The sequence below is a fragment of the Plutella xylostella genome, chromosome 19, assembly GCF_932276165.1.
Source record: "Plutella xylostella chromosome 19, ilPluXylo3.1, whole genome shotgun sequence".
In the NCBI taxonomy this organism is placed as follows: Eukaryota; Metazoa; Arthropoda; class Insecta; order Lepidoptera; family Plutellidae; genus Plutella; species Plutella xylostella.
In genome coordinates this window covers 5,443,289-5,460,609 of record NC_063999.1, presented here as the reverse complement: position 1 = coordinate 5,460,609, position 17,321 = coordinate 5,443,289, and the positions used below count along the sequence as shown (strand labels likewise).

At 37.1% G+C, this 17,321-nt stretch overlaps 1 protein-coding gene across 1 annotated transcript; it reads right to left on the bottom strand.

The window, feature by feature from the left end:
- Positions 1-3,782: 3,782 nt before the first annotated feature.
- LOC105388048 lies at positions 3,783-6,774 on the bottom strand. Its single transcript, XM_038106267.2, has 4 exons — positions 6,305-6,774; positions 5,440-5,623; positions 4,539-4,768; positions 3,783-4,454 (listed from the first exon to the last, which is right to left on the bottom strand). The coding sequence occupies exons 1-4, from the start codon at positions 6,444-6,446 to the stop codon at positions 3,796-3,798; spliced, it is 1,215 nt and encodes a 404-aa protein (XP_037962195.2). The 5' UTR covers positions 6,447-6,774; the 3' UTR covers positions 3,783-3,795.
- Between the last annotated feature and the right edge of the window lie 10,547 nt (positions 6,775-17,321).

Sequence of the window (17,321 nt, the reverse complement as noted above, 5' to 3'; positions counted from 1 at the left end):
AACGATACTGCATCCAAACTCAGTGCTGCATTCCATACTGAAGTTCTCTTGGAGGTATGAATTTTCCCTGAAACTGAGAGTTAGCGTGGTTCAGGGAAATGTTATGTAGTGCTATGCCTACAACGAAGCCAAGCGTGAAGATAATGGTAAAATAAAACCCTCCAGTCGTATAGCAGTTATTAGGACTGAGTCGTGCAGTGCCCACTCGATTATTCATCAACGGCTGCACAAAATTATAGCAAAGATTGTACCTACTATGTAGGGTAGTTTTATCATAAAAAATACGTTTTCCCATCACACGGAAAACCTTATTTAAGCCTTTCGGTTCGGCTGATTCGTCGCGATAATTTAGTTTTTGTTGTAATTGTAACTGAAACCAAAAGGTGCATTTTAATTAGTGGCATCGTAACGAGTAGCTGTACAGAAACCGCAGCCAGCGCGGATTGATGGCACTAATTAGCAGCATAATTATGTCGGAGTCCAGAATGCTTTGTGGACAAACTTACTGAAATAAAACTTTTACTGTTTCATTTAACTTACACAACTGGAACATTTGTTCTTTATAGCCCCAAGTTAGTTTGCTGCAAGCAACCTTCTGTGATTTATGAAAAATGTCTGAGTGTTTTTTTTATTATCTATCCAACGAAACTAACCTCTCCCTATCTCATATCTTTATCTAACTATATAAAATAAACTTTAACTTTTTTACAGGTTCAGCAATCATTCAGGACTCTGGAAACATTCATTCGAATCAGGAATCAGTTAAAAACACAGATACATATATTAATATACTTACGTACCTAATTAACTACACCCCTATCGCATCTCCAACTTATAAACCCAATTTTTATGGTCTGACTGATATCAGTGGGGGATTAGAAACACTTCGAATAGCAAATTCTACTTTAAAAATATAACATTAAATCGAATACCAACATAATACCAGCGTTATCCGGGCGATGGGTGAAGTTATATCGTTTCTAAAGCACACGATATAAAACGCGAGAACCCACTAAGCCTTCAGGAATACCGGGCTCAGTCCTCCGGGACTTGGATCTATGTTACAAAATTCTCGAAGATTCCACATTATTATATTACTGTATACTTTTATATTACTATGTACTAGGTGTTATACACATCGGTACGAGCAGAAAGCTTTTACTATTATTATACCTAACTGGAATAGAATACACATCGTACCTATACCTATGAAGGTAGGTAACTATTGATAACTATTTTAAAACATTATTTAACGTGATCAAAACCATCACGGGGTATTTTAAGGGGTCTTAAAATTATAATACATAACGTGTAAATAATCAGTTTAATAATCTTAGATTATGAAGAAACAACATTTTCTTTAAAAATATTTTGTAGTTCGTAGCATGCAGTGAGAATGGTTAATATATTTATGTAGATAAATGCGAACTGATACCAAATCTTTGCAGCACAGGGGTGAACAAACTTGGATTTTGATTATACCTAAAGTCTGGGTAGATTTCATTTATGAAAATCAAGTAATCTCATTATCTGATGACTTACTGTTTAGCTTTCTTTTTAAACAAATACTTAAGTATGTAAAAAAATACGGCTGATGGTGGTATACCTGGCTGAACAGAATCGTTGATTAGATTCGAACAGCTAACCTCGGCATAAAGTACAATATTCAACGCAGAAGTATTTACACACCAATTAATAAAATAATATTGAACAAATATTAACTCAATTAACTGAGGTTAAGCTTAGATTGAATATTGTATTTATTTATTGATCATATCCATGCAGTGGCGGATTAAGAGCATCGGAGGCCCTAAGCACAAAGCCTGTGTAGGCCCCTAATTTAGAACAATTTGTTCCTTGAAAAAGAGTGACAAAACAGTTCAATATCTAAAACGTCCTATAACTTTTCTATAAAAAAGGATGTAAAACATTTAAAAAAATAAATTGCTTGCCTTAAAGGCCTACGACACGCGCAAGTATCACCACAGTGACAACTGCGCAGGTAAGCCGAGCTATCACACGGCACAGTTAAGTACGCGCAAGCCTCATTTTTGTCAAAATCGTCGGCGTGGAAACAATGTTTCCCAATGAGGAACTGTTTCTTCTACTGGTATATTTTCAATATTTGCAAACTACTAGAATCTTTTCACTAGAAAAAAGTCTAGTTGCCTGCTATTCCAATAAAATCAAACCGTACACGATCGAAGTGGACAAAAAAATTGCTGTAAAATTGAAAAAATCATTCATATTATTATGTTAAACTGTTCAAGGGTTTAAGAGAAGACTCTAATGAATGTCAAAATTATTAAAATTTCAAACATGTCGAAAAATGCGCAAGCCGTGCTTCGGGGTTTGCGCGGTATACAGTTTTACCACCCATTCGCACAGTATTCCATGTACAACGCGTGTGGTAGGCCCTTTACCAACCACACGCACGGTAATCCGTGTTTAAGCCGGCCTGCGCAGGCAAAACTGTGGTGATACTTACGCGTGTGGTAGGCCCTTTACCAACCACACGCACGGTAATCCGTGTTTAAGCCGGCCTGCGCAGGCAAAACTGTGGTGATACTTACGCGTGTGGTAGGCCCTTTACCAACCACACGCACGGTATTCCGTGTTTAAGCCGGCCTGCCCCCCTACTCTTGAAAGGCAAAGTATATCGGCTGTCTTGCGTACTCAACATTAAAAAAAAACCATAACTTCTCTTCAAAATCGATTTTACAAAAAGTAAAAATACGTAAATTTTTATCGAGATAAGGCCTTTTTTTAGAACCTAGCAGTAAGAACCAAATACCTATAGTCGTCGAAATATAATAGGGGCCCGTTTGGACAGCTACACAAATTTGCTATTTACTCTTGATTTACTTGATGAAATACATAAAAAGACACATAATCTGGCTTATTTTTTTACGGCTGAAAGAAAAAATAACTTTTGAAGCACTAAAAGTTACTTTATTGTTTAGATTTTTTATGATTTAGATTTGACACCAGCTTTCATCCCATACATTTTCGAGCTGTCCAAACGGGCCTATTATATTTCGACGAGTATAGAACGTAGAATTTTTGTCTGAAAAAGCCATTTTTGGCCTTTTTGCAAGTTAACTTTTAAATTGTAGGCATTATATTATTGTTTCTAGGTTCTCCGAATAGGCATTACCTAACTGATCATATTAGTATTTTTACTTTTTGGAGAAACGCCTCTGATGAGAAGTTATGATTTTTTAATGTTGGGAACGCAAGACAGACGCAATACATAATTGCCTTTCAAGTGTGACACCACTGCGCAGGCAAAACTATGGTGATACTTACGCGTGTGGTAGGCCCTTTACCAACCACACGCACGGTAGGTATTCCGTGTTTAAGCCGGCCTGCGCAGGCAAAACTGTGGTGATACTTACGCGTGTGGTAGGCCCTTTAATCAGAGCAAACTCATTACATCGGACATATTGTGGATGAATAAAATGTAGGTATAAAATGAAACAGCAGCAGAGGATGGGGGCCCCTGGAGGCCCGGGGCCCCAAGCACGTGCTTGTCGTGCTTATAGGTTAATCCGCCACTGTATCCATGGATAGTAAATAGGTATGTAAATAATCGGAAACAAGAAGCGCAGCGTTTTCGCGTTTTTTGAGTTTGCCACAGAAGCACTAATATTTAAACAGAAGGTACTGTAAGGACGCGCCCAATCAAACCCAAGTATGATGTTAGAATGATCGTTTATTACTCATGGTTGTTGTATAGGCTAGGGGTAATGGTATGTAATATGCTTACATAAACTGATGTCGTTAGTATCGTTCTTAATTAAAAACCGTATAAATCTTATACACAGTCTGAGCGACGTCACCGAATGTCTCTCTGTTCATCACGAAGATGTTCGCTGCAGTCAAGTGCAGAGGCTTCTGCGTGACCCTCAGCATCATGAGCACCAGCCGTGCCTGGGTCGCCGGCATCAGCTCCCACCCGCACGAGTATAGGGCAGCCGCCATCTCCTCACCAGCCGATATCACGAGCTCACCACCGAAACAGTACAGGAACAAAGGAAGAATTCCTGTCACACCGGTCAAGATTGTATTTCTCACGTCCCAAGCGTTCAAAGTCTGCAGTGTGGTGACCAAGACTATAGTCATCATGAGGAAGTGGGCGCCGAATATTGTCTGATACAGGGATTTTAACATGGCGTGGTATTTGCGGACGAACTGGTGGTGCTTGATGCAAAAGACCAGGGTGTTATGAATAGTAGTGCGCTTTTCATCTTCAGGGATGTTTCTGTCTAGCATTGTCTCGTGAAGGTTGTTGAGGGTTTCCGAGATGGCGTAGAAGTTGCCGAGCTCGTGGCCCACGAGCGTTATGAAGAGGATGATGTAGCCGGTTTGGTTGATGGCAGAGAAAGCTGTAGCTATTGTTGTAAGGATGAAGGTAATTTCGAAGAATGGCGATTCGTATTTTGGGGAGAGCCCTGTGGAAAAAAGGTAGAGTTTATAAACACATATTTAATAAATTTTTGAAAAAATTTAAGTTATTGTTTGTTCCCCATTCTTACCATAAGTATCTCCAGGCGTGGTGGGAAGATAGCGTCCGTTTCCGAAGATGGTCAGTAGCAACGGAGCAACGAGGTAGATGAAGTGTGAGAAGCCCTGGTTGGCTATGACGAGCCAGGCCAGCCGCTGACTCTTGTGCAGAGTCCTTAGCAGTGCCGCATGCGCCAAACTATCTTTAGAAGCGAACGTCAGTCCCAAACGACACATTGAGAAAACTTTTTGGAGGCTGTTTCTGCAAAGTAAGTATATGGAAAAATAGTGTACGGATTACCCAAAATCTTATTTTAATTTTGTCTAGCAAGTGCCCAAGTTTACCGAAATTATAATCTGCTTTCCCACCATAATAAATTGGTAGATGTTTTCCTTCTTTCAGGCGTAAATATATATACATGTATATATTATTTATATTATGTTATGTTTATTTATATATTCATAACTTATATGTAGTTACGTATTTTATATTATATTTGGTAATTATTATTAAGTGACTTGTTTTAATTTTGTAGTAATAGTGTTGTTTTCTTTTTGCACACCTTATAATAAAATTTTCTTGCACCTCCTGTGGGTTGACTGGTAGAAAATGCTTGTGCATTAAGTCCACCCTTTGTACACTTATTTTTTATATTTGTGCAATAAAGGATTAAATAAATAAATAAATAAATAAACGGCTGCACAACATTTTAAAGTACTTTTACATCAAATAATTACATTAGATTGATCCGTAAAGAGAGAGTAACTAAGTTAGAATGTTGCCTGAAAAATCTCAATCTCTCAGTACATCAACTACGCGCACGCACTCCCAACCAACTTGCCCAATCACTATGCCCCACCATCCCTACCTGGCGGCCCATCACCTCATTAAATCAACTACTCAACCAGCTTGCCCAATCACCACCCACCTACCTGGCGGTCCACATAAACACGAAGGTGGAGAGCGGCACGCTGGTGGCGCTGATGCAGTTGCAGGCCTTGAACGCCTCCAGGCGGTCGGGCAGCACGTGCAGCAGGTACAGGACCTGGCTCACGTTGCCCACGTACACGAACGTGGTCGTGAGCACGATGCCCACGATTGAGAGACAGGAGAACGCTGCGGGTGTGAATTTAAAAACTATTGTATTATGTTAATACCTATATATTCAAATTTGATTTGAGCATTAAGTCCACCCATTGTACACTTATTCAATACATATATTTGGGCAATAAAGGACTGAACGCCTCCAGGCGGTCGGGCAGGACGTGCATCAAATTCATGACCTGGCTCACGTTGCCCACGTACGTACACGAACGTGGTCGTGAGCACGATGCCCACGATTGAGAGACAGGAGAACGCTGCGGGTGTTAATGCTGAAGTCATTATTTAACTATAAATAGCTTTTAAATTCCGAAAAAGAGAGGTGTTATAAAGTTTAACGTGTCTGTGTGAATGTATGTGTTTGTGGTACCGTAGCTTATAAACGGCTGATCCGATTTCGATATGTGGTAACTAGCCAACCGAGTGTACTTAACCATATTTTATCAAAATTAGCTTAGCCGTTCAAAAGTTATTCGATTTTAAATTTTGAATGGTTTTCAACGTTGGTTAGGCTATAATAATCTTCGCCACCTTCTTAATTTATTTCGATTCGCGTAACGCATAAGTCCAATTTCCGTTATAAGTCACGGATTTAATAATAAGCACCTAGAAATAAATACCCTCAATTTTCCTGTTAAGTATATACCTACTTAATTATATTTTATCTTGAAGCGTACTTAGTTAACGAGCACTCACAGCGTTCCCTATCCCCGAAGACATCGCTGATCCCGACCAATCCTTGTATAAGACTTATCATTTTCTTTGATGCGTCTATAGGATCTTCATCGTCTCTCACAAATCTTCGGAATAACCTTCGTTTAAAAGATAATATCTTCATTTTCAGCGAGCTTCTGAACGCTGCCGCCGCTTATTGTCTATGGCCGTCCCGTTTATTTTTATTTTTCATTCGATAAATACATAGTTTTCGCATGGCCCCAATCTCCTTGGCTGCATGCAAGGGAGAAGAAAATAAAACGAAGTCCGCTCAGGCGGGTGTTTTCCTTTTTATACGCGGGCGAGTTTGAAAATGGAAAATAAACAATTCATACTTAATTGGCTCGTTGTGAAAATATCGGATAGAAAATTGAGCGTAAATTGTTTTCACGTATAAATGGTTACAATTACGATGGTTTTTGGTTAATGAAATATAAATAGGCAATTAGGTAGGTACCACATAATAAATTAGGTAAGTACTTACATGTTTTTAAATATTGGTTTGATCTGAAAAAAAACCTGTAAACTACCAATTTATAAGGATAGTACTTACATGAAATTACTTATTAATAAAAAGTAGGTATCTTATAATAGTTTCAGTAGGCACTGAGCAACTAATGTTGAACAGAATATTTTCGTGTTATTCTAGATAATCTGAATTATTTACACAAAGAGAGTTCTCTGATTGTCCAGAAAAAGAATTCTAACAACTAAATGAATAATTTATGATGTTATTTTTTACTTACCGACTCCATTTTCAGGAACAGCATGTTTTTTGCCTCTGACTTTTTCAGTCACGAGGCATTGATTCATGATATAGGTACATTATTCGTGTTGAGATTTAGAGTTTTGTTTGATATATTGATAAAGACGTTTTAGAGTACTTGGTCCGATACAGTAAAACATTAATTATCAAGGCGCTCCAATAAGACTTAAAACGAGATCCATTTGATAAAATAAGTGCCCTACTTACCCAGCACTTATCTAGAAAGCTATCTGTTCAAAAAAAGAATTATAAAGTTCTTTTGAAGATTTCCGTTTTTAATACCGGAAATGGAAATGTTGAAAGGTATATTATTAAAAATAAAAGAAATGGCGAAAAGGGCCCACGTTCAGACGCAGGCTGGTTTCCGGTTATTTACGACTGAGACCGAAAGTTTTTATTTATTGCTTACTGTCCTGAAAAAATGAAGGCGTGGAGAAATGATACGCAATAGCGGACCAATCTTCATCCTGATGACACCATCTCATGCCAGCGTCGTAGTGTTACGTATATTATGTATACGTAGGGTATCTATGTTTTTATACATTCACGGGCAATGAAAAAGTTCCACTCACAAAATTCCAACACCAAACGACAATTTTTTTTTCAAACTTTTAATTTAAAATATTTGTTTTTTTTACCGCTTTTATTTGGTAATATCCTGATGCTCTGTTAAAGGTACTTCAATGTTGTAGAAGGCGTCATAAAGCTATCCTTTTCCATTTAGGAGTAATTTGGTGCTTTTCTCAGTGGAACTTTTCATTGCCCGTGAGTGTAATATACATACTGTTTTACAATGTAGATAATAATTTTAGGAAAAAAAACATTAGTCAAGCAGATTTGTCATAAAGTCCCTCGAATTACAACTCCGTCCACCGAAGATTTAAATAGTTGTGTAAGTGTTTTGTTCAAGTCGTTTCCAATACTTTAACTTGGCGTGGATAACAAAACCATCAATAAACATAAATAAGTTTTATTAACGATTGCATTTATTTACCTTAATAGTCAATCTTACTAAGTACCGCTTTTGTATACCTAATGCTTCATACTTAAATTAGGCAATTTCACTTGAGACACATTCATCTAACTAAAAGTTTGCCATAATTTTGCATTATGTTAGGCAGGTACTATTACTGTAATGTATTTGTACACTAATGTCCCATTATGCTGTTTTATATTTTCTAAACCATATTTTTTTCTCTTTTTTTTTACTATTGTAACAAATGTGTTTTTGTATTAATGTGTCGGTGATAAACACTAGAGTGCTGTAAGGTCGGTTTTTGCGGTAGCTGTGGACTAGGGTTTGTCATCGAGGAGACCTATACTTTTAACTGTTCTAATACTATTTCGTTTATTAAACTGTACTGATAATTAATAACCTTTATATATAAAAATCTCTCATAATATATGTTTTATAGCAGATTGAACGAATCACAATCCCTAGGTTTTTATTGGTTGTAGTTGTAGCTGGCCCGGGAGCACTTTCCTAGTCGGAGTAATGGCCGTCTTCCCGAATTAAATTGGTTTCGACACGCACTAAACGTAAATCTGCGTAGTTTATTGGCTTTGCTTTGATTGTAAATGTGTATTATTCTGTTAGTAAGTTAACAAGTCATAGTAGGTATTAAAAGTTTCAGTGAAGTTCCTAGTTTAGTAATAGTGATTAAATATCTTAAAATAACCTGTTATGCAGTCTTCTTCTTAACTGCTCTATAAAATAAAAATAGTTTTGCCTATCTTAGAGTTAAGCTAGGAGATAACTTTGTTACTAACTTTACATTTATGATACCTCTGCCACTGGTCGGGTTATGATAAAATGGGAGGGAGTAGTTTAAAACAAACATATTTCAGTTGCAATCACGTACTGTATGTTGAAACTTTCCATACTTCCAGCTTGCAAGAGTTCCACTACATTGACTGTGAACTTTACCTTTGCACGTAGACTATTGCCCGGGGATATTCTGCTATATCGGTGCAGGACAGTGGCGAATTTAGTCTGAATTCAGCTATTCAGATATTACTACTTATTTGTACTGAACATAAAGAAACACTAACTAATGTTATTGAACAGCTCATAGGCATTTCGATTATCCTATTGAGCGAGGCCTAAAGAAGATTGTATTGATTAGTATTTTTTATTTTTTGGTTCGGTATTACGTAAAATTGTTACCCATATAGGGTCAATATTCACAACAGCACCCTACAATCTACTCCAGCCAGGCGATTCACGAGTTTCACGACGACGGTGACATACCGTACAGCTTTAGTGCTTGTCACCAAAGTTGATTCACAAATCACTTGATTTTGGACAATCGACTTTTGTCGTGCCGCTTTTACGCTTTAGTCACCTAAACAATACATAAATTACACATAAGTACCCAAATTCCACATACGTATCTAATTTATGCTTACCTTAATACCTCTAATTAAAGCCCCATTAATAATGAGGTTTAGTGATCTAATAAAGAACATAAGGTACAAAATAAATCAGTCTCTTGTTTAAACGCTCCAAGACAATAAAACAAACTTTATAATCCTTTTAGATAACTTGTTGCGGCTTAAATTAAGTCTCTTACAGTTTGATAGCAGGGAATTTACTGAATTTAAACTGTGGGCTATAAATACATTTGCTATTCTGAGTTATTCCATAAATGTACGTGAATTATGAAAACAAAACAAATTATTAAAAAAAAACCTACTAGACCCAGGTTACCCAAGTGATGAGCTTTAGCTCTAGAATATTACTTTCATGAATTTACACAATTTCGTTGAAATTATCGTGACAAACCTGTTATAGTTTACTAAATAATAAGTTTTTCTAGTATATATTTTTTTACATTATAAACGAATGAACAAGGTATAAAAGGCATAAAAACAAAAAAACAAGGTATAAAAGGCATAAAAGTCCCACTGAATTATCGATTAAACGTCGGAATTCATTTTACAGTTCAACCAAACTGAAACATTTTCTCCTAAAAACGCTAACCACTCTGGTACAGGGTAGTTAATTTGACAGGTTCGTGATGTAAAGAGATTTACACCAACGTTTTTAAATAATAGCTCTCGACACGAATCGAATATAAAAACAACAAATGAATGAAATATTTTTAGCTGCGGGGCTTGAAAATGTGGCGTGGAGTTAATGAGAGATTACTACGGTTTTATTTTTAAGTGGTAGATAGGTATTCACATTGTACTAGTTACCATAGGATAACTAGTACTAGTTTACTTGTTATTCTATGTAGTTCCCTAATTCTATTTCATTTTGTTAATATCAATGTCAGATATAGTCCTGAACTCGGCACTTGAGGGTCTATCTAAGCACATACTAAGATAGTTTAGCTAATTTTCGGTTTTAAACGCTAAATTGCCCTTAAAGGGATAGTATTGTAGTTATATGATATACATGGTGTATTCTTCAATACAATGTAAGCAAGTATCTATTGGCAAACTAAATATTCTCCCACCTAAATGACTTTCAACAAATTGGATGCGATTCATAGCTGGCTGCGAAGTATCGAAGGCTTTTTGGCACACTGTACATTAAGTTTGAGTAGGTTGGCACAGGACCAGAACATGCCACTTTGTCTCACGCCTGGCAGACAGCTGCTTATTAAGCAGATGAATGAATGTATCTACTTAAGCATTTAACAAGATAGTAGTAGTCATTAATAAATTATAGGTAAGCACATGGTAAACTATAGTAGGTAGTATTGAATACTTTATGGATATTAGTTACAGAAATGAGGTTATCCGTCAGAGGACTAAAAGGTTACAGACATAGCTGTCAAAATGTGTAAGCTGAAGTGGCAGTGGACTGGTCATATCTGACGAAGAACCGATAACCGTTGGGGTGAAAGAGTACTCGAGTGGAGACCACGAACAGGCAAACGCAGCGTTGGACGCCCTCCTACCCGCTGGACCAACGACCTTAGGTGGGTGGCGGATAGTGGCTGAACGAGGAAGGCCGAGGACCCATTGTTGTGGCGCTCCTTGGGAGAGGCCTTTGTCCAGCAATGTATGATTATTGGCTGATGATGATGATGAGGTACTTATTATTTATTACATAATAAACTGCCGTTTAATTTTGTTGAATGAACATAAGGCTGCAGCTGACGACGACGTTTAAAGGCGCTCCGCGCATTCCTTGAGTCAAGGCGGCGGCGTCGAGGCGGCGGCGGCGTCGCTTGAGCGTCGCGTTTTAAAACGTTTCAAAAACGCATTCATGGAAATGAATCAAGTTTTACGGTTGCACAACTGGCGTACAACTGTGTTTGTGACATGAGAATATAAGCTCTTCTGTAACTACGTTCATCGTTTTACCTCATCTATCTTATTGTCAAGTAAATACAGCAATCCTGTCCAGAATATACATCTGTATAATACATGTTTAGCCTATACACACAGTTCAGTTCAAAGCTAGAAATGCAAATCAGACTGACGGATTCTCCAGTATGAGTAGACTTTGTGTTATTAGTTGAGCTGCGCTTGTGTAGTGGAGACACAAAGGATTATTAAACAGAATACAACCTGAGATTGTGAGTAATAGTAGGTAGAAATACTTGCCGAGTAATCACAAGTGTTATACATAGTGTTGTCCGCGATCTTCGCTTCACTTTGAAAGGTTTTTCCCCTGAAGAAATCCCCTACACCGGTGTCTATCTTTTCCCAAAAAAAAATTGAGCGAATTCGAAGCATAGACTACACTCACGGTTTTGCATGATATAACTACTTCGTGACACATCGTATTCAAAACCTTAGGTATCTATGTATGTAACTTAATTTATTTCAGTATCCATATTTACAATATACCTATACTGTAATATGTACCTCTGAACCGCAACTCCGCAAGTCAGCCGACACCACAAGAGGCAGATAAATAAAGAATAAGCAAATTAGGTATTAACCCTTCCGACGCCGCGCCACGAAATGGCTCTTATCTTAATTCCGTGGCAGCGGCGCGGCGGGCGGCGGGTTCGTTCGGTTAACAAACGCCACACACATTACTCACGCCCCGCGCTCACGCAATGCTAGATTTATTAAAATACGTTAGTCACCCCGTGTCACCTGTTTCTCAGAGATAAACAAACAACTCCACAGCTATTTCACTTATTACATCAAGAGGGCGGGATTGCGAATTTTTCATTTTAAACACTTTCTATCCATCCCAGACAACTAAACATGTAATCATAAAATGAGTTATCGTAGCGTTTGTAAGCTCATCACCTCATTCCGTGTATTGTGAAAATAGGTGACAATAGGGACAAGTTTCGCACGCAAAAAAGTTAAAATAAATTTGGGAATGCATATTTTCACGATTTTAATCCCCGAAGGGATAGTTTACGGTGCCTGAGCCATCTGTTTATGCCCGCACTTTTGTACTCACGTGATAAAAAGTTGTCGAGATTAGTTATATATTATGGATAAAAGTTTTCGGGAACGTCTTTGGCTCCGTACTTTTCACGTGAATTGGAAGGGCTCGAAATCCTTCGTTTTCATACATTTGTAAACAGACATTATGAATAGGCAAATTTCTGAGGAAACCTTTCCCTGAAGAGCCGCACTCACCCTCAATTTACTCTCAACTAATGTTAAAGGAATACTAATGTAATATATTCGTGAAAAGAACGAATATGTTGGAATTTAGGAAGATATTTTTATAAGGTTCGTTAACATGATTTTTCTTAACACTATATTAAATGTTAAGCATCTACTATATTCCTATATTTTTCTAGATATCTTCCGGTAAATGGAATGAATCTGTAAAAATGTCTCTTCCCTCGCAATAAAGCACGTTTTTGTACTGTTTTTATTTAGACACTGTTATTTTGTATTATTTTCTTTTATGGTGTAAATAAAGAGTATTGTAATTAATGGAACCTTGGAGCATCGGCGGACCTCACCTGGCGGTTTGTTTACTCGTTGTTTGTGTTATTGAGTGCGTCCGTACCCCCCCTTCTCCCCTAGCACCTGCACCCCTACTCTCGGTACCTCTACGATAGCTAAGCGATAGAGTGATGATAGTTTATGGCAGTACGAGAAACTGACATAATATTTTATCGCAGATATAAAGTGGTCTCACTCGCGCTTCTTTTTAGAGAAGTACTTATTACTTATGTTCCTTGCACTCACTTTAGTAACGCTATCTATGATTTAGTTTGATAACTTCACTTTAGAATTTCTTATATGTGAAGAATACGGCCACTGCTTGTAGTTATCCTTGGTTATTCCTCACGTGAGTACACCGTGTCAAGTGACTGCTCGGAGGTAATAATGATAAGATATGACATTTCATTTTCCTTTCGAGAAAATACTGTCCATAATCTTATACTATTACCGTTATTATGATCGGAACCTTTCTTATAGTACCTCCATCCAAAGGTTGTCTGGCAGAGATCACTTTTAGTGATAAGACCGCCTTTTGTACCCTAATTAAGTTGTAATTGTTATTCATATGATTCTTTGTTGGTGTGCAAATAAAGCGTATTCTATCTATCTAAGATCTATCTACCTATGTACATCATTGTCGAGTTATCTATTTTCCAAATACTTACTTACTAAATTTTTGTTAGTTTTTCGATATATCTTACGCCAAGTAACGAGTGAGCAGTTTGCTTACTGTGAACGAAGTCTTTGTTTCGCCTTTGCTACGAAAGTCGTAGCTATTGCTACAAGGTAATAGATATGCGGTACGGAAATAGTAGCATTATTATTTATATTAGCATATTTTATACATAAATATCCTCTTCGTAGTGTTGATTTCTGACTTGGCCGTTTTGGATGGCCGGATCAAACATTTAGCGAATCCCACTTCACCTTCAACAATTAGAAAACTCACGCTCTCCTGAAACCGTAAATCTCATCTGTAAATGGAACCAAGGTGTAACCGATAAGATCTCGTCCTTTCACTCAAGGGTCCGTGGGTTCAAGTATTAGTGAGATGTCCCAATTGAATATTAATTTAATTACACATCTTCGATCTATCACCCGACCTATAACTGCAGCAGTAGGTACAGCAAAGGCGGGTGGCTCACCTGCGTTTCACCTCTGAAAGCCCTTCGACATTTATAGTCGTAAACATAATAATGCATGTTGTATGTATCTGAAAATATAGTATAAGTGCTGAAGTTGCGAAGTTTGTTCACTAATGCCAGTTACGTACGCGGAGAGGTGGCGGAGTGATGGAATGGAACGCGCTGAAATAGCTTTTTAGTGCCAGCAAACTACAAAGTGCAATTAAACTTAGGAAGTCCCATCTACGGCGGAACGTTTATGTTAATATTTACAAAGGCTGCTGCGAGTGAAATAAAGTACATTAAATAATGTTGACGGAAGCGGATTTGTAATTCAAGTCTGTAGTGTCTCTCTGTCTGTTCTGTATATTCCATTCTATATTCTATTCTATTCTCTGTGGGGGGTGTAAGTACCTGCACCTGGCTCTCTCGAGTGAAACCTTTGTGCATATCCCCAAGGTCTAAACTGCCTTCCTAAGCTTGGACCATTTCCCACCACGCTGGTCCACTGCGGGTTGGTGAGTTCAGTTATCTAGAATCTAGATATGCAGGATGTTTTTCTTCACGCGGGCGCTTACCCGACTGAGCGGCATACATTGTACTTAAGTTAAAACTGTAAAGTTACAGTAGCCCTCCTGGTGGCGTCATGAACTCAACTCATGAGTCATGACTTGTTAGGTGTCATTTAAATATTCCACTGAGTTCGGTGCGGTAGTTAAAGTTTCGGAGATACAATTATCAATTCTGATTAGTTAAGTTCTGGAGATTGTGACGTGAGCGCATAGTGCTGTTGTTGCCTAGGTAAGCTTACAATATGCTTAGAATGTTCGATGAAGTCATGTTGAGACACAATAAGAAGTTAAGATACAATAAGCTGCGTTGTAAGTATTAAACTCTTCGCCCATTACTAGGCGCGCGTAATTCTGCAAATTGCATATAGTGAGTGCAAAAGTAGGGAAATATTTTAGATGTGTATACTAAGTGCATTGTACTCACTAAAAAGCTATGGCTATACCGCTCATCGCGAGCTATCGCGTGATTAAAAATAATGTATAGCGAAAAGCTGGTGTCCGGGTGGTATGTATGAGTGCAAAACTAGTAAACTGCTAACATCATCATTTAATTCTTTAACTGATATCCTTAAAATTTATGAAGAAGACTAATTTTATTAAAAAGAATAATTAATAGAAGTAGCTTCTTACACATAATTTATTTTGATACATTATTCTGGATGCATGCTTTATGTTGGTAGCGATTCAAAGACACGTTGTAGAAATGCAATGCACTCAATACTAACAACAAATCCTTTGAATAAGAAATCCGCATGCGCCTTTGCTTGAATTTCCTTTCCATTCGATTTTATAGAAAGATTCAAATCATAAAAATGCAGGGTTCTTCTACCTAGAATCATTTCATTCTGTATTTTATAACTGAATCTTAAATAGCCTAATGGTTAATAATTAAATATGTGGGGAGAATGGGACATTTCATAAAGGCCACCCGACCCCTAGCTAGACAGATGATATCGGACAGCTATGTTACAGCACAGAATGTTGGAAAAGTGGTGTGCTAAGCCGTAAGGGGGTGACTCAAAGAATCAAAGTCAAAAGTTATTCAGAATGACTGCCAGAGTAATTTTTTTGGCATGGTCTTCCACTTTTGCAACACTCTCTACATATATCGGTATATCTATAAAAAAAAATTTACGAGGTATATACTATGTAAAGATCTCTTACACAAATTGCTTGCTTATAGCTTTAAATTAAAGCTAATGGCAGCTCTTAAGTTTAAGTGAACCATTATTTTATTTAAATCTAAATAGCGAAATAATATCCAATTTATCTGAGTAATGTTGATTACTTTAATTGAAACACAAACCATAAAGACTAAAGTAAGTGATACCATTACCATTTTTATTGCTTTGTTTCAATAAATGTAGGTAGGAGGTACATTATTAGCTCAAATATTTGGTCTTCTTCATCGATGGAAATTGAATGTATAATTATTCAGTTTATGGGATTGCATAAAAACTATTGACATAGGTGTCTACTTAGAACATAATAGCTTTTCCTAAAAGGTTTTAAAGTGGGAATTTCGAGATAAAAGTCGTGGAACAAAAGTTGTTTAAATTGACCCCCTGAGTCACCTCGGCTTACTACTTATACCCTTTTCGTACCACTCTGCATGACTGTATATGTATACCCTGCTCATTGTACTCTTAATTCGTTAGTAAGTCTTACCACATCCTTCGCTACAATCAAATTACGACCCCTTTCATTTAACTAGTGTGTGTGTGTGTGTGTTTGTACCCACTTGTAGTGTAGGATATATATTGTAAGTAAGTACATACCTACATAATAATATAATGAAATAGTATAAGAGCATATTATTCACTATGAACTTACCCATTACAACATAATATTAATGAAGGTTCATTACAAAAAATACCTTTTCAAAGTGTATTGCGATTCTCACACTGCCATCAATCATGTTCGTGCTTTCATGCGTTCGTTTATACAATTAAGAATTGAGAACCGCGTAAAATTGAGATACCTGTCTTTGCCGTTTCATATATTATGTCTCTGGAACATTTCGCTTGAGCATAGAACAAGGCGGACTCGGGTGTACCATTTATAATCAAATGTACCATCGTGAGTGTAGTTCAGAAGGTCCAGACAAAAGCCTGTATCTAAAAGTGTTTAAAAGCATAAATGCTGTACTATTTATTGAAAGATTAATATTTGTACAGTGGACACATTACGCATAAGTAGTAAGTACGTACATAAGCCGAAGGTGGATATGGTTAAGTACATTACCTTCCATTACCGGTGTTTCCATAATTTATGAACGAAAAGGTAAGTAAGTAAATGTTAACATCGGTTTTTTTTTGTTACAAGCTCTTGAACAATTATTAAATTTTGTCTTATGTTTATTTTTTAGATTTTTAAAGCTATTTTGGTGCCCAGACGGACGAAATTATGAACAGCGTATTTATGAAAAGAAAAATCAAGCAAAGAATCTGCAGACATACCTTGTGTGTATTCCCTTATCTAATTTGTGCACGTCGTTTCAGACAGGGTAAAGTGAGAAGTTTTCCACTTATTATAAGAAAAGAAAAGCAAATTAAAGACAAAAAATATGTTACTGACAGTTAAGATATATTTATTGGTTGTTTATTCTGTTCTAAGTAAACTAATCTTAAACGCCGTAAACTTTTACTGCA

Coding starts and splice junctions, on each gene's coding strand:
- LOC105388048 (XM_038106267.2), bottom strand. CDS start 6,446: ATGAAGATATTATCTTTTAAACGAAGGTTATTCCGAAGATTTGTGAGA. Junction 4,769..5,439: donor GTGTTTATGTGGACCGCCAG/GTAGGTGGGTGG, acceptor CTTACTTTGCAG/AAACAGCCTCCAAAAAGTTT. Junction 4,455..4,538: donor CACGCCTGGAGATACTTATG/GTAAGAATGGGG, acceptor TTTTTTCCACAG/GGCTCTCCCCAAAATACGAA.